Below are 15,579 nucleotides of genomic sequence, written 5' to 3'. Positions count from 1 at the left end.
TCCTTACATGAATCATATGAAAATTTCCCCAGGCCTGAGAAATGGGGTAGCGTCAATACCAAACCCAGACTTTTCAGAAATACTTGGATTGTTTGAGAATTCATTGAAAACGTGGATGTGTCAGGTGCACCTATTATTACTGGAAGCTGAGAAAACAAAAAATGTTACCAAGACTTGGTAGCAGGGCCACATGGTCAACCAGGGAACAGATGAGTTCATAACTGTATCTGCGCACAAGGTGCAAATGGGCTGCTGCCGCTGCCATTACAATTCTGGTGACTGTTGGCGTTGTTTTGTTTTGTTTTTTGAGATAGGGTCTCCCTCTGTTACCCAGACTGGAGTGCAGCGGCATGATCTCAGCTCACTGCAACCTCCGCCTTCTTGGTTCAAGCGAGTTCTCCTGCCTCAGCTTCCCGAGTAGCTGGGATTAAAGGCCCCCGACACCATGCCCAGCTACATTGTGTATCTTTAGTAGAGATGGGGTTTCACCATGTTGGCCAGGCTGGTCTCGAACTCCTGACTTCAGGCAATCCACCCACCTCGGCCTCCCACAGTGCTGAGACTACAGGTGTGAGCCACCGTGCCCGACCAGTGTTGTTTTCTTTATGTGCAATGGGCTCAGACCTAAACCGAGAGATGAGGCAACATGCAGGCAGCACAGCCTAATGGCCACACACGTGGATTCTCAAGCCAGAAAGCCTAAGTTAGAATGCTGGCCACTTGGTGGTTGTCAGCAAGCTACTTAAGTGTCCTGCGGCTCTGTGCTCTTGTGGAAAAAATAAGGCCAAAATAATGAGGCAAAAAATAATGTCTGCCTCTTAGGGTTATCATAAAGATTAAATGATGTAATAGTTGTAAAGCACTTATGAAGCTTACAAGGAGCCTGGCACCTTGTAAACACTACATAAATATTTGACTAATAAATAAATCCAAATGTCTACAACCTCCTAATATCTACATCGGATCAGCCTATAGGACCACAATAAAAGCATAAGCAGAAGAGGGGAGTCTCAGAGGACTGGTGCAGTTATGCCAAACTGGCAACACTCTTGGTGTGGCGGGGCAGCCACACGGCACAGCTGTGGCCATGGTCATCCTGGAAGGGACCACCCACGCCCCATATTTGCCACTCAGGCCTAAGGATGGAAATCCATATGGCCACGCAACAGTTTCTGCTGAACCCTGCACTTGGACTTCGAGAGCCAAATGCAAAGACAGTCTGTTCCTTCCCGCCAGGTCCCCATGGATTTGCTTCCACTAGCCTGCAAAGAAGTATCCAGATGAAGCTCCATTGCAAACGAAGGTATTCACAGTGTGAGCAAAAGAAATCAGGAGTCTAATGGCGCACAGAAGGGCAAACAGATCAAACTGGCCAGGGCAACCCTTTCTGTAAAAGATTTAGTTATTCATTCTTTCTTCTTCCCTCTCTTTTCCTTTCTTCCTTTTCTTTCCTTCTTTCCTCCCTCCCTCTCCCTATTTTTCTCTTCTTTCTTTAAAATAATTAGAAACATTGTCATTTCCCTCCTCAAGGATCTTCACACTAATGCAAATACCAGAAGGGCAGGGTACACAAAAAAGACCATTTTAATTCCTACTGACTTTAACTCACGTATTCAGCCAGTCATTCAGTTATGTTTCTTAAGCACGTACTCTGTGCCAGGCACTACTCTAGGCACTAGAATCCAGGTGTAAACAAAACAGGCAAACACTCTTGTCCTGTTGACATAGTGGTGTGGGAGATGGATCCCTGCCACAAAGCAAAGCTGCTGTGTAGGGCTGCAGACCAAGGAACTTCCCAGAAGAAACCAGATCTTTAAGTTGCATCTGAATTACCGAGATTCACATGCTGCTCTTAGAAATCTCATTTGGGGTTTCACCATAGAATTATAACCCCATTTCTGGGTGGACAGCCTCTGCCCCAGTGTGAGGTTGAACCCACATCCCATGAGGACAGACTCTTAACTAGGAGTGCTTATTTATTCGGGAGAAGGGAAGACTGAATGTGGGCCTTGACTGCTATCTTCAAACACATGTTTTGCCATCCTGCAAAAGAAATGATACACTCCTTCTCAGTTACTCCAGGAAGTGGATCCCAGTCAAAGAAGTAATTTTGGCTCCCCATGAGAATCAACTAGAATTGCATCCTAATAACAGACCAACTGCCTCCAGAGGTAGGGGCAGCCCTGTCCTAGATGCACGGGCGGCCACTTGCTGTGCATGAGAGGAGGGGGAAGGGGGAAGGTGGTGCCAAGAGGGAGAGTCACTAAAATGCCTCGTAAGTCCTCTTCCATCAAGAGAACCCATGAGTTGAAGATGTCAAAAGCAGCATCCTCACGAGGCCATTTGCAGATGACATTCTTATCTGAGTGGCGTATGCAAGGAAAATGCATCTCCTCCCACATCCCAGAGCTGTTGAACCTGTAAGTACAGATGTGGACTGTGTCAGCATGTATCTTTCAGGTGTGCTGAGGGCAGCATGGGCCAGAGAAGAACACACTTCCACAACATTACAGCCCACATCCCACAGCAGAGGGGCCAAGGGACTCACTCAAGGTCATCGAGACAAAGTGACAGAGTTGGGTCATCCTGTCTCGTAGCTCAGCTCCCAGGAAATGCTCCAAGGCAGGGAAAGATGGATGACAACCTCCACAGGTGAAAGAAGGATTTGCTAGATGTCCCTCGAGAGCCACATAACCAGACTAAGAGAGGGAGGTCAAAGTTCTTTTCTATAAGGGGCACAGCCCCTGGCTAAGTGTCTCCTACCACTTCCTACAGTAGGTGTGATGCTGTCTCAATCCCAACAGTGGTATTGGGAACAGTGATTCACGAGCAGACTACTTAGGCCACTGAGAGAGCACCACAGAGAGAGCCAAGGCAGGGCTCAAAGTCCGGGCAAGTTTTCCAAAGTCTGCCTCCAGATCCATAACCTCTCAGGCTCAGCTGGTCATGACTGTGGCAAGAAGCAGAAAAGCGAGCACAAGGATGTAGCATAGTTTATAACCTAAATTCTCAAAGCCGAAAGAGAGAGAGTTGGATTCTAAAAACTCAGGGAAACAGAAAAAGAAAATAAACAAGAAGTGGGAAAATTAGCAAGAACCCCCAGAGGGAATTGAAAAGGGGGTCTGAAGCAGCTTCCAGTCAGGCATCACCAATTCAGTAGAAATAAGGGCAGGCTAATCCCAATCAATGAAACAGACATGAAAATTCTAAAACACTTTAAAGGAAATGCATTTTTACTGCTTCCCAGGCCAATGCAGGATTTCAAACTCAACTAAAAAATAAAATAAAATAAAATTGATCTTCGAAGAGCTACTTCATTGAATAGATCAGAATGATTTGTAATTAACATGCCAATTGTCTACTAAGAGCCTGCCTGCAAACAATCTAACCTTCTCCATGGTATATGTCCCCTGCGAAATCTCTGCAGTCTTGTTTGAGCTATTAATCTGTTCATCGCAGATTTTTATCAGACAGAGAAGGAAAAGAAAAAAAAAAAAACTTTGCCCAGGTCCAATTTGGATAAATTTCGCATTAGTGGCGTCTAAATCGATGTGGCTTAATGAAGTTATGGCAGGACAAGTTCAAGAGGGCGAGTCGGAGGGAGAGGGGAGAAGGAACACAGCTCGACAGAAGTGTACAGGAATCAAAACAAGGACAGATGGAGAAGACGCGGCAGTGGACAGAACACAGAAAGTAACATGAAGAAACATTTTAATGATGTGACTTAAAAGCAAGGGAGAGATGTAAGAGATCCTTGACTCAAAAGCCCAATATTCTTCTTTGTGAATGCTTGAGTGTGGGTAAGAAGCTGGCTGTTGATTATCTGAGCATTGAAACGCATTGATATTTCCCATTGCATAAATAGTCTCCCAAGACTATGGGATACCATTCCTGGGAAACTTCAGGCAAATTTCTCAAGATGCAGCAAAAAATCAGAAACGGCTAACTACAAGTCCAACAGGGAAGTTGGAATCCAGATTCTCCCCCAAGTTCTGGAGCAGCCTCAGCTTTTGAGCCGGCCACATGCCCTGTCACTGCAGGGAGATGGGTTAAGAGGAGTCTCACCTTCAGTCAAAGCCATCCAACAGCAGTGACTGAGGTCAGAATTCCCTAGTGATTCTATCTGAGCCTGATCCTAGGACTGACAGAGGAAAACTCCCCTGACGACTCCCTTCTTTGCTACTATGGTGTTTGGCTACCAACCTGCCTGACTCCTAGCCGAGATGCATATTCTCAGGACCTCAGAAAGGAGGGGATGGATGGGCCATGGAAGGGACTCTCAGATGTCACTTCAAATTAACAGTCACCCCCTCCCTCCGCCAAGCCTTTCAAAATTCCAACTCCTCCCACTGAGACAGCAAGGGCGAAGGAAGACAGAAGTGGCTGTTTGGGTGGAAAACACGCTTCCCAGAAGAGGACATTTGGCTAAGGGAACAACGAATATGTCCAGAGGACAGATGTCCTGAGTAATGAGACTTTAATGCCGAAGCTAATGGGAACAGTACACGAGACCAAATGCCAAAAAAGCAAGGAATAATGAGAGTGTTTGCGAAGACTGCAGAAAGCAGCTACTCTTCTCCCAAACACTGGGGAACGGGGCCAAGGTTCTAGCCACCCAGAGTCTCACTGGGGTTCCTGCGTCCATGGGTCTAGAGAGACGGACATTGGCTTTAGGCAAGGAGGATCCAAGGGTTCTCTTGATCCTCTAACAAGGAGTAGGCATGAGCCAAGCAGGGACAGGAAGGAAGAAAACAGGGAGCAGGAATGCTGGGTTTCTGGGGAAGACTAGTGAGATAATTTTCACACACCCTCAAGCAGAGGTGAGTCTCCTGCTCAGGTGCCCCTGGCTGGAGCTGCACACCAGGGAATGTGAGTTCAGCTGCTGCTCACCGCCCTGTGACAACCGGATCCTGAGGCGTGTGGCAGGTTGGGAGCTGGAGAGTAAAACACAGGCTATTAGAGTGCTCCAGGATTCCTTCCTTTCCACGTGCCCTTCAGGACAGGGGACTTGAGAGCATCAGAAACAGAGAATCACAGAGAAGGCATGAGTCATTAGGAAGCACAGCCACAAGGGTAGAAATATGGAAGGAATAAAACTAGAACAGGGAAGCAGAAGCAAGTTGACCAAAACGCTGTGTCTTGTATGCACAATGCTAGATGTTAGAAATGGGGCAGGGTGGACGAGTTGTGATAAATGGAGCTGTTTGTGAGCTCCACATCTCAGTAATTAAAATTGGATATAGCCCTAGGTCCATACTGTCTCCCAAATCACCTCTTTCCTCCAGTGCCCCTTACCCAAGCTCCCGTCACTGCTCCCAGGAGCTAGGACTTGTGCAGAATTGCCCGGAGGTTCTTTCAATACTGTCAAGTTTTTTTTTTTTTTCAATGAAAATCAGGGTGGTTTTGTTTTATATTTTCTTTGCATTGCCTTTGCTATCCTCAGCCAGTATCATCTAGTCCTGAAAGAGAGCTCTGATTACTGCCCTGAGCATCTTGCCTCCTGGATGCAATCTGAGTGGGGGGCCGCCATTCTGGTTCCGCAGAGCCCTCGTAGGCAGGTCATTTATCCTCCTAGTCCTTCACTATAATAACCAGTCCCAGGGCATGGGAAGGTGGGCCTTTGCTTTCTTAAGTAATTTGAGTATCACTGACTCCATTACATTCAGGAAGGTGAGAGCCAGCTGCTCCACTGGAGTTCAGAGAGAGAAGGGCATCAGCAATGTACTAGCTGTGTGACCTTGGGCAAGTTACTAAGCCTCTCTGAGTCGGTTTCCTCATCTATAACATGGGCCCCTACACTCAGAGGGGATGACGGGAGGATGCCGTGAGACAATGCAGGTCAGGTGCTGAGCTGGATGCTGGTACAGAGTGAGCCCTCGAGACCGAGCACTCTTCTGAGTATCTCTCTACCATCCTCTCCACTTCCTTAAGTCTTCATCTCACTGAGACCTCCAGTTCTCTCTAACTCTGGCTTGTGGCCTTGCATGAGTGACGGAGTTGTGTAAGCTCCTGGGACACAGAGCTTCCACTGTCCTGACACGTGAGCAGAGTTAAGAGGGACTCCCAAGCTCACAGCAAGACTGACTCCTCCCAGAATGCCAGAGAATTACCTTTAGAGGGTTATCAGGACCAGAGGCTCTGCCCCAGCCTATGCATGGGGGCAGTACAAGTGCACAGCCCTTTACCAACCCCCATATCCTGACTCAGATGAATGAATGCCATTCTACGCAGGTAGTACAGCCGCGGCTACCCCACCTGCAAATGCTGAGTCTGGTATTTGTCACCTGCCTTTACACTCGGCCTGCCCCACCCTCGCTCCATTTCAGTGATCAATCCATCCACTGAATGCACATTTGGGGGTGGAGGGAGAGTGGTGATAAAAGCACATTAGGAATTGATCAGCAGTGCTCACTGGCAGCCTTATCTTCCTGGGCTTGCAAATATTTCTACGTCATCTATGGCAGTCTGGCCCAGCCGGTGACCCCATCTGAATGCAGAAGTACAGAGGCGATAGCCCTGGGATAGAAAGAAGGGCAGGCACAGTGCACACTCTGGCTCTGACCCGGTGCCTCACTGCATGCATCCCATAAAACTGGGTCCTTTTACCCTCCGTATCAAACTAGGAAGCTAAATTAAGCTAATTGTCTACTATCTCCTGCAGAAATGTGGGACATGCACTTTTTTCACCCTTTTTGGGCAGTTTTATGTGAAATACTTGCTGCAGATTCACCTCCTTTTTCTCCCTCTGTCTTAAGACCCCCACCACCTGCCTGGCACATGGATAAAGCATAAAACTGATTTTCTTAAGACCAATAATTATCATTCCTTACGAGGAGTGGCCTCTTCAAAACAATCATCGTGGATTGCCAGGCACTCCCGTGCAGAGCTGCCATTCACTCCTCTCTGAAATGCCTCTTCTGGGCTCCTGCCTTCAGAGACAGCTGACACGGCTCCTCATTACTGGAGGCACTCTTGATTTCTGATCACCTATTTCATTCATCAGACTCAGCCTCACGACTTGCCATTGCTTACGAGAATCAAATCAACCCTAGAAAATAAAAATATGTTACCCTCAGAGAAGGTCAAAATGACATGCCATGGGCCCTCAATATGCTTTCAAGAGAGGGACCGTGGGAACATTTTCTGCAGAAAAATCAGCATGCGGCCTCCCAAGGTGACTGCTTGGAAGGGTGACACATTAGGGTATGTATACCCAGGTTCTTTCAAAGAAAATATCAAGCACATTACAGGGAAAGCCCCCAGACTGCACGCCGCAGAGGTTATTTTCACATAATGATTAAGCCCAGATTTCCAGCTTCATTAGCCTGCAGTATCTGGGCCCAGAGCTGAGAAAGAACAAAACTGGCGCCTATGAATGAGCTTCCGTGGCTTGCAGAGCTATATTCTATGTAGGGGGCCAACCCGGAAGATAACCCTGAAATCACACGCACACACATGTACACACACACACATACACAGCCACTGGATGGCGGGAGGTCTCTGGCCTCTCACAGAGGTAAACTGCATTGATCCGGCAGGTCTCAGCATTTCCACTCATCTCTGGGAGAGAGACAGAAAGCATTCACACTGTGAATTTTTAATGCCAGATTTCTGCCCACAGTTTCATTCACTGACTTTTTGCCCTGGTCCACAACTCTTTGGCTTGTGCTGTATTTTCCTTCTTCAATGGTCTGCATTACCCAGAACCTTATAAAAGGATTATGCTTAGATTAGGTTATTGCCCTTTAGAAAGGAATGTGAAAAAAAGCTGCAAAAGGACTGGGGAAGATCGACGGAAATCATTTTAGTGGAGACATTCAGTGGAAACAGTGAACCAGGAGTGGTACAGAAACGTAGGAAAGAAAGAGAAATGAGAAAGCTGTAACTCACATCTCTAAGGATTCCAAAGTTATTTGGTGATGACTAAGGAACGTGCAAAGAGTAAAGAAGCAGAATATATTTTCATTGAATGAGATGAGTCTGAGCACTAGAATACAGGCGCCCTGGCTTCAACTCCAAGCTCACCCACCCACTAGCTGGGCTCCTTGGCACTGTGATCTAGCCTCTCTGAATTTCAGTTGCCTCACTTGTAAACTTAGGGAACTAGATTAAATGAATTGCTAGCAATGAAAATGTTATAATTCTGTAACAGATGACAAAATAATAGAAGGTACTACCCTGCTTTTTCAGAAGATTCTGGTTTCGCTTCGAGAGATTAAAAAAAAAAAGTTAGCAACGTATCCTGAACTGTTTTAAAATTAGGCTTGTTCAAGGGTTGAGTTCAAGGGACTGAGACCGTCTGAGGATTCACTGGTAACCCTCGCACCCAGCTCTCTTATTCCTCTACAATATCTGCAAAGAAAGACACTAGAGGCTGGGTGTGGTGGCTCACACCTGTAATCCCAGCACTTTGGGAGGCCAAGGTGGGCAGATCACGAGGTCAGGAGATCGAGACCATGCTGGCTAACAAGGTGAAACGCTGTCTCTAGTAAAACTACAAAAAGTTAGCTGGGTGTGGTGGCACACACCTGTAGTCCCAGCTACTCGGGAGGCTGAGGTGGGAGAATAGCTTGAATCAGGGAGGCAGAGATTGCAGTGAGCCAAGATTGCGCCACTGCACTCCAGCTTCAGCCACCAAGCAAGATTCCGTCTCAAAAAAAAAAGAAAAAGAAAAAAGAAAAAAAGAAAGACACTAGAGACATTAAGTCATAAATGTAACTCGGGAATAATGGGGTGGAGTTTCCCAAGGTAAAGAAAAAGGGGGGGGGGGGAATTACAACAGAAACTAAATAATGAATTTAGTCTACATCTTCATATATTCCACCGAAGCACAACCCCCTGCCATCACCACCAACCAATCTGAGACATCTCACACTCCTGTAAATTGAAACCATCATTTTGTGGTTCCACAGGTGATATATCATCAAGGAATATGAGCAAAACTGTAAGACAAAATTCATTATAATTTCAAAAATGGATGGTACAGGAGTTTGAATGAGGCAAGGGCAGCAGGGAAGGAGGGTGGTGATCTCCTATGGCCAGGAGCAGGGCGGCAGTTCCAGCACGTGGGAGGAATCCCCGCAAACCATAGAAATTGACTTAGAAAGGGAAGACCTAAATACAATCTGCCAGTCACTGGAAAATCAGGCGACGGAACTGGAAGCATGAAGCTTCTTTTGCTGTGGTTCCCATTTTTTTTTTTTTTTTTGAGGCGGAGTCTCACTCTGTCGCCCAGGCTGGAGTGCAGTGGCCAGATCTTAGTTCACTGCAAGCTCCGCCTCTCGGGTTTACGCCATTCTCCTGCCTCAGCCTCCCGAGTATCTGGGACTACAGGCGCCCGCCACCTCGCCCGGCTAGTTTTTTGTATTTTTTAGTAGAGATGGGGGTTTCACCATGTTAGCCAGGATGGTCCCGATCTCCTGACCTCGTGATCCGCCCACCTCGGCCTCCCAAAGTGCTGGGATTACAGGCTTGAGCCACCGCGCCCAGCCTGTGGTTGCCTTTTATTCCGGATCCGTAGGACTGTCCATCTGGAGCTAGTGAATTCACCTCTTTCAATCTGTTCACTTTCTCAACTGTCTTAACCACTGTTTCCTGCACAATTGATTTGAATCCGCTGCACAGTCAATCCGATCTCTCAATAAAACGAGTTGAAAATAATCAATTAGACTTTTTTCTCTAGTTGTGTCTTGGCAGCCTACAACAGTGGGTAAACTTGGCATCTTAGCAGTCGATTCCCAGAAATGAGCGTGCTCCCCACCTTGGGTAGGGTAAGAGGGGAGAAAAGGACAGACGTAAAGGCCTTCTGAGCTTGGGGAGGGGTAGGAAAGGACATGAAGACAGTGAGCAATGTGACCAAGGAGAACTGTATAGTCTAGGGAATTTGAAAAGTATTTCATGGTTGCCCTGCTAAAGCAAGAAGGAACCCTGCTAACCTCATCTATCTAAGGCAACATGTGTCTTATAAGCTCATATGGTGTAGCATGAAACACATCTTGCCCAGGGAAGGTGAGCAGGGCTCATTTGTTAAGTGAATGTCTGCATGTGTCTACAAGAGCCAGGACAAGCCAAGCCCGTGGCACACAAAGGCCGGGCAACGTCACTTGGTCCCTTCAGTGGGAATAATCGACCTCTCACCAGATTGCTTTCCTCCTTTTGCTATTTTTGCTTCTTTCTGCCTTCCCAGCATCCTTCCCCTAGCCCTTCCTCCGTAAGACTTCTCCAATTCTTCCACAATTTTCCTCTTTCCCTACAAGCGTTTTTTTTTAATTTTTATTTTTTGAGCCTGAGTCTCACTCTGTCCCCCAGGCTGGAGTGCAGTGGTGCAATCTTGGCTCACTGCAACCTCCGCCTCCCAGGTTCAAGCAATTCTCCTGCCTCAGCCTCCCAAGTAGCTGGGATTACAGGCACATGCCACCATGCCCGGCTAATTTTTTGTATTTTTAGTAGAGATGGGATTTCACCATGTCAGCCAGGATGGTCTCGATCTCCTGACCTCATGTGATCTGTCCACCTCGGCCTCCCAAAGTGCTGGGATTACAGGTGTGAGCCACCACACCTGACAAAGCATTGCTTTTTTTTTTTTTTTTTTAAATCTCAAATTAAAAAGAAATAAAGGCAAGGCTAAAACCTTCAGTCCAAAGCAAGATGGTTTTTTGTTTCTTTCCTTCTATATTTGAAGTAGAAAAATAAGTTGACTCTCTATTTAGATCGATTCATTATAGTGAGCTCAGTGCTTCAAAAAACGCAGTGACTTGACAATTCGTTGCCCAGGAGCCCAGGAAGAGAACTCACTAAATCAGCCAGCCAAGGGGCCCTGCCACTGCAGTTATGTAGCCTGTGAGGAGAGAACAGAGCTCTTTGAGTTTCTAATTAATTTCTGGAGGGAGAAAGAGTAGAACAAAGTATTCCCTTGACTTCCCCTAGAAACAAGCAAGAGGACAAACCCAAGATGAAGGGGTCACCTCCTAATACTTTTTCCGGTTAATATCTACCCGGATTTTTCTTCCCACACCCCTAGATATCCCCCCCCCCCCCCCCCCCCCCCCCCCCCCCCCCTATCCCCCCCCCCCCCCCACCGCCACCCCACCCACACTCTTTGATCCCCACTGCTCCTGTGCAGGCAGTGGGAGGACTTAGGGCAGCTCTGATTTCACCAACTGCGTCTGCAGCATCCTAATAGCTTCCTGACCCATCTGTTAATTAGCCATTAAAAAAAGCCACACAGTTCCTCCCTCAGAATGATTCTCATCTCCAAGACACTAATGAATCAACTCAGGGCGAGGAGGAAGGAACAGGTTTGGATGTGAGACAGCTAGAACAAAAAGGAATGTCAAAAAGGACCCAGGCTCCCAGACTGTTTCCTGGGCGCAGCCCATGCCCTTGGCGGCCCTCCCAGAACAAAGGGCCCCTCAGGGGGAGCTGCGCGGAAATCACTCGGGAAATAGGAAAATCTGTGGATGGCTGCAGCTTGAGCCTGAGCCCAGGCAGTCTGGAAGAAGGGGAAAAGCGAAGTGGAGATCCTGGTGGGAATTGGGCTTCCAGTTGGCAAAGGTAGGCACGGCTGCCCTGGGGCTCTCTGACCACATCCAGCACCCAGCTCTGCCTTTCAATCCTGTGCCCATCTCTTCCTCCTCCACGGAGTTCAACTAGCTGAGTCGGACTTGGTACTCATCTGTTAGAATCACTAGAGAGATGATAGTTTCCCCCACAGACACTCATTTCTCACTCAGAAACACGACAGCAAGGTCTAATCACTTCTGGAAATAATGAAATCTGTTCTTCCCTGAAGGAGTAGAGAGATGAAAGGAAGTCCTACCCTAAGGAACGTGTGTGCACGGGCAGGCGGAGGGCTGTCCAGCCTGGGAGCACTGAGGCAGACGCAGACGGTCCATCCCTTCCCTTCACCCCTGCACACACTCCCACAAATGTCCCTCTCCAATGAGGCTGTTCTCACTGAAACTCCCTCAGACTCAGCCCCTGCCTGCCCAGCTATCATCTTTAGTGGGAAGCACACACTGAAACCAGCTTGTCTTTCCTGTTCAGAAACATCTTTCCTGAACTATTTCAAGGAACATGTAACTGCATGCACATTCACTTCCTCTCTTGACCTCTCAAGAGTGTACATTCTTTCTCCTCCCCACTTGCCCTAAGGAAAACTCATATGGTGTGACTGTTTCTCTCTTTCTCCATCACTCCCTCCTGTTCCCTACCCCGATCGCCCAACAAGACAGTCTGCACAAAAATACTCCCCAGAATGGCAAACGGCGGTCTCTCAGGTGTGAGCAAAGTGAGAGGAGTGGTGTAGGCGCACTCACCCCCAGGAGTCTCAGAGCAACTTGCACACTCACCCTGACGTGCTCCGGAAGCAAGAGGTTAAGTTGGGACACTGTTGTGCTTGAGTTACCCAGAACTGAAAAATAAGTTTTCCTGACCTGCCCAAGGTCATTCATGGAGTGTTGTAGATGGATCGCCCATGCTCTGTCCCCCTGCCACCCCACCACACACAGACAGGCATTGTCCCCTACCCAACAGGCGCGGATATGATGGCTTCCAAAGCACTGATCAGGCAAGACTGCAGCTGCTGGAAGAGAGGCTGTGAACTGAATAAAATCAGGAGGTGAACTTGAGGGGGAAACATCCCATATTTGCATAATGTTCTGAGGCCTGAAATCCATCTCTCTTCCCATGGTTACTCCGCTTCTCCAACCCCAGAGAGAAGTTGCCCCAATGGTGTAATCACCTTCACCCTAGTTTGGCGTAAGGGGCGTCAGGGTGGTGGGGAGGGGAAAAAACACCAAGAGGGAACGTGACCTCTCCAGGGTCATGTGCCAACGCCAGCATCCAAAGATGCCTGCTGTCAGCATTTGAGGACACCGCCCTCTGTATCATCTCAGGCGATGATGAATAAACTCTGTATGAGGCGGAAGGGTCAGGGCAGCAGGCAGTTTTCCCGGAGTACAGGTAACAATGGTTCAGGGAAGAAAGTAACTTAAAGAAGGATGTGTAGGAATCAACCAGCAAGCGGCTGCGGTCAGAGCAGAAGGTTTATGAGAGGCCAAGGCCACAGGGGAAGGGGAAAAGGAGACAAGCCTCCAAGTCTTGAGGCAGAGGTGTAATGACAATAACGACCAGCACATCTACTTCAGGACAGCACATGCCCACAGGCAATTCCTTCTCTTCTTTCTACACTGAGCCAAGAGAGAAAATTCTTTGCCAACAAGATGCAAAAGACACAGTGTCTTGCCTTTATTTTGCTCACCATCCCACTTGTCTTCTGCATTTGAGAGCCAAGACTGACCACAGGCTGTTTCTCACACAGGAGGATACTTACTGCACCATCTGAGACATGAGCTGCGGGTGGAAGACGGGGTGGAGGTACCTCAGGGTGACCGAGGTCGCCTTTTGGAATCACTCCAATTCCAGCACCCGAGTTTGAGGTACCTACCCTTTGTGGATTTGACTCAATAAAACCTGCCGGGGAGTATCATTTCTCTCAACACCCACAGTATCAAACAGGAAAAAAAAAATCAGCTCTTTTAATATGCCTAGAAATTTCTATCTGTCTTTCTCTCTCTTCAGCAAGGCAGGGGTGATTAATGTACACAGGAGCGAGGAAGGAGGTTTTCAGGTGGTAAGGATAACAACCAGGACGCAGAGAAGAGCTCAAGGTGAATGGGTCAGTGTGGGGCCCTGCAGGGCTGACTGACAAACAGTAGTCTGGGGGGTAGTCATGGTGACTAGGGCAGTGCTCAGACCATGCACCAGAAATGGAGGCATCTTCTGGGGCAGGGTTTGTTCCCTGAGAGGACTCCCGCACCACGTCCAGACATCCATCAACATCAGGGGGCTGGAAGCCGAGCTAACTCTGCATCCTCTGGGTGTGTCATTCCTAGAGTTCTAAGTGGAGGCTGGGTTTCTGTCGTCCCCTTGGCTTTGACCTCCCCAAGGGCTCGCTGGGGGGCAAGATGGTGCCTCGGGGCAGGATTCAGAGTGGAACCAGGGACTGCCATAGTTTGAGCTCTTGGCGTAAGTTTTGGTAGGAGGTAGCCCCCACTCCCTCTCGAATGTAAGCAGTGAAAGATGCCCCACTAGATTTAACACAGGCAAGAACTGTTCAGTCAAAGTTCTAACTACAGGGTTTCAAAGAACAAGTCCTCCAGTCTCAGCAGGAAAGATACACATCCCACTCCTCAGGATGCAATGAGGAGACACCATCTGTGCTTGGTCAACATGGAATGGAGAAATCTTTATCTCTACTTCCGGCAGGAGGCATCCTTTCTATAAAACCCCAATTCCTAATGTACGAGAACATCTCAGTTGACACTAAACCACCTGGTACCGCTTTCAGTAAGGTTCCAACATTGGTCAGTTTCCTATATTGAAGATGACACTCTGATTTGACTCAAAAAACTAAATGCCATTAAGAACCTACACCAAAGTGCCCACATGCCAGGAAAGGAAAGCAGAACCCTGGATCCTCATCCAGGATTACAGAATTTGTAACATTCTTACACTTGGAACTGCGCGCACTCTACCAATTTCTTACTCTGCCTTGTAAATCCCCCTACCACTAAAGCATGCATTCCCGGTTCTGAAGAAATGGAGGAGGGGGCACAAGAAGACTGATTTATTGCATGCAAAAAGAGCGATGGTGGAAATGACTTAAGAGGGCCAGGGGAGGTGTGGCGAGGCCAAGAGTGAAGGGGACAAGGGAAGCAAGTTGAGAGGGTGAGGCCGCAGGGACACCGGAGCGCGCGGCACGCGGCGCTCTCACCTGTGGATGTTCATCTCCCGCGGAGGGCGGTGGGCCTTGTCGTAGGAGACCTTGGCGAAGACGCCGGCCACGATGACGAAGGCGATCACCCCGCAGGTGATGTAGACGGTGAAGTTGGTCTTGTCCTTCTCCGGGTCGTACTTGTTCTCGGGCCCCGGCGACACCACCTTGGTGCTGGGCGTCTGTACCCACACCGGGCTCTGGTAGTTGGTGCACTGGCGCTGGTCCAGCTTCTCGTGGCGCTTCTTGCAGCAGAAGCGGTAGTAGCAGGTGCCGCAGCAGTACAGGTAGCCGCTCTCGCTGTTGTTACACTCGAACTCCTTGTCGTACTGGCCGCTCACGTCGTAGTAGCCCCAGCACGTCTCATAGGTGACGGTCGCGCTGGCCGCTGCCGCCGCCGCCACAGCCGCCGCGGGTTGCCCCCGCCGGCTTCCCGCCTCCGAGACTCCGGGCGCCCGGGCGGTACCGTTCAGCTCGCGGCCGCCCCGTGCCAGGGCGCCCCCGGCCCTCCGGCCCCCGACGGCAGCGCCGCCTGCGCTCAGGGTCCGGTTGGCGGCGCGGCCACGGGCTCCGTGGGCTCTGGGCAGCAGGTCCAGGGACTCCAGCGAGAGCAGCAGCAGCAACAGCAGCAGGGGGCGCCGCAGCGCCAGGGGGGGGCCGGGCGGGGGGGCGCGGGGAGGCTTCCGCGGCAGGCCGCTCCCCCGGCGGGCCGGGCTCGGAGGACCAGCCGCGCGGGCCGGGCTGGAGGCGCGGAGCGGTCAGCGGCGCCGGGGCGATGGCGCCATCGAGGCGCGGGCGGCAGT

General features: G+C 49.3%; 1 protein-coding gene across 1 annotated transcript in view; it reads right to left on the bottom strand.

The window, feature by feature from the left end:
- SHISA6 (shisa family member 6) overlaps window positions 1-15,579 on the bottom strand; it is a 328,227-nt gene that overhangs the window by 310,516 nt on the left and 2,132 nt on the right. The window contains exon 4 of the mRNA XM_023188070.3: window positions 14,777-15,517. Coding sequence (XP_023043838.3) covers window positions 14,777-15,517 — 741 coding nt within the window. The remainder of the gene's footprint in view (window positions 1-14,776; window positions 15,518-15,579) is intronic.

The sequence above is a fragment of the Piliocolobus tephrosceles genome, chromosome 16 (assembly GCF_002776525.5).
Source record: "Piliocolobus tephrosceles isolate RC106 chromosome 16, ASM277652v3, whole genome shotgun sequence".
Classification (NCBI taxonomy): domain Eukaryota; kingdom Metazoa; phylum Chordata; class Mammalia; order Primates; family Cercopithecidae; genus Piliocolobus; species Piliocolobus tephrosceles.
Note: the sequence above shows the minus strand (reverse complement) of the source record. Positions and strands in the feature narration are given on the sequence as shown.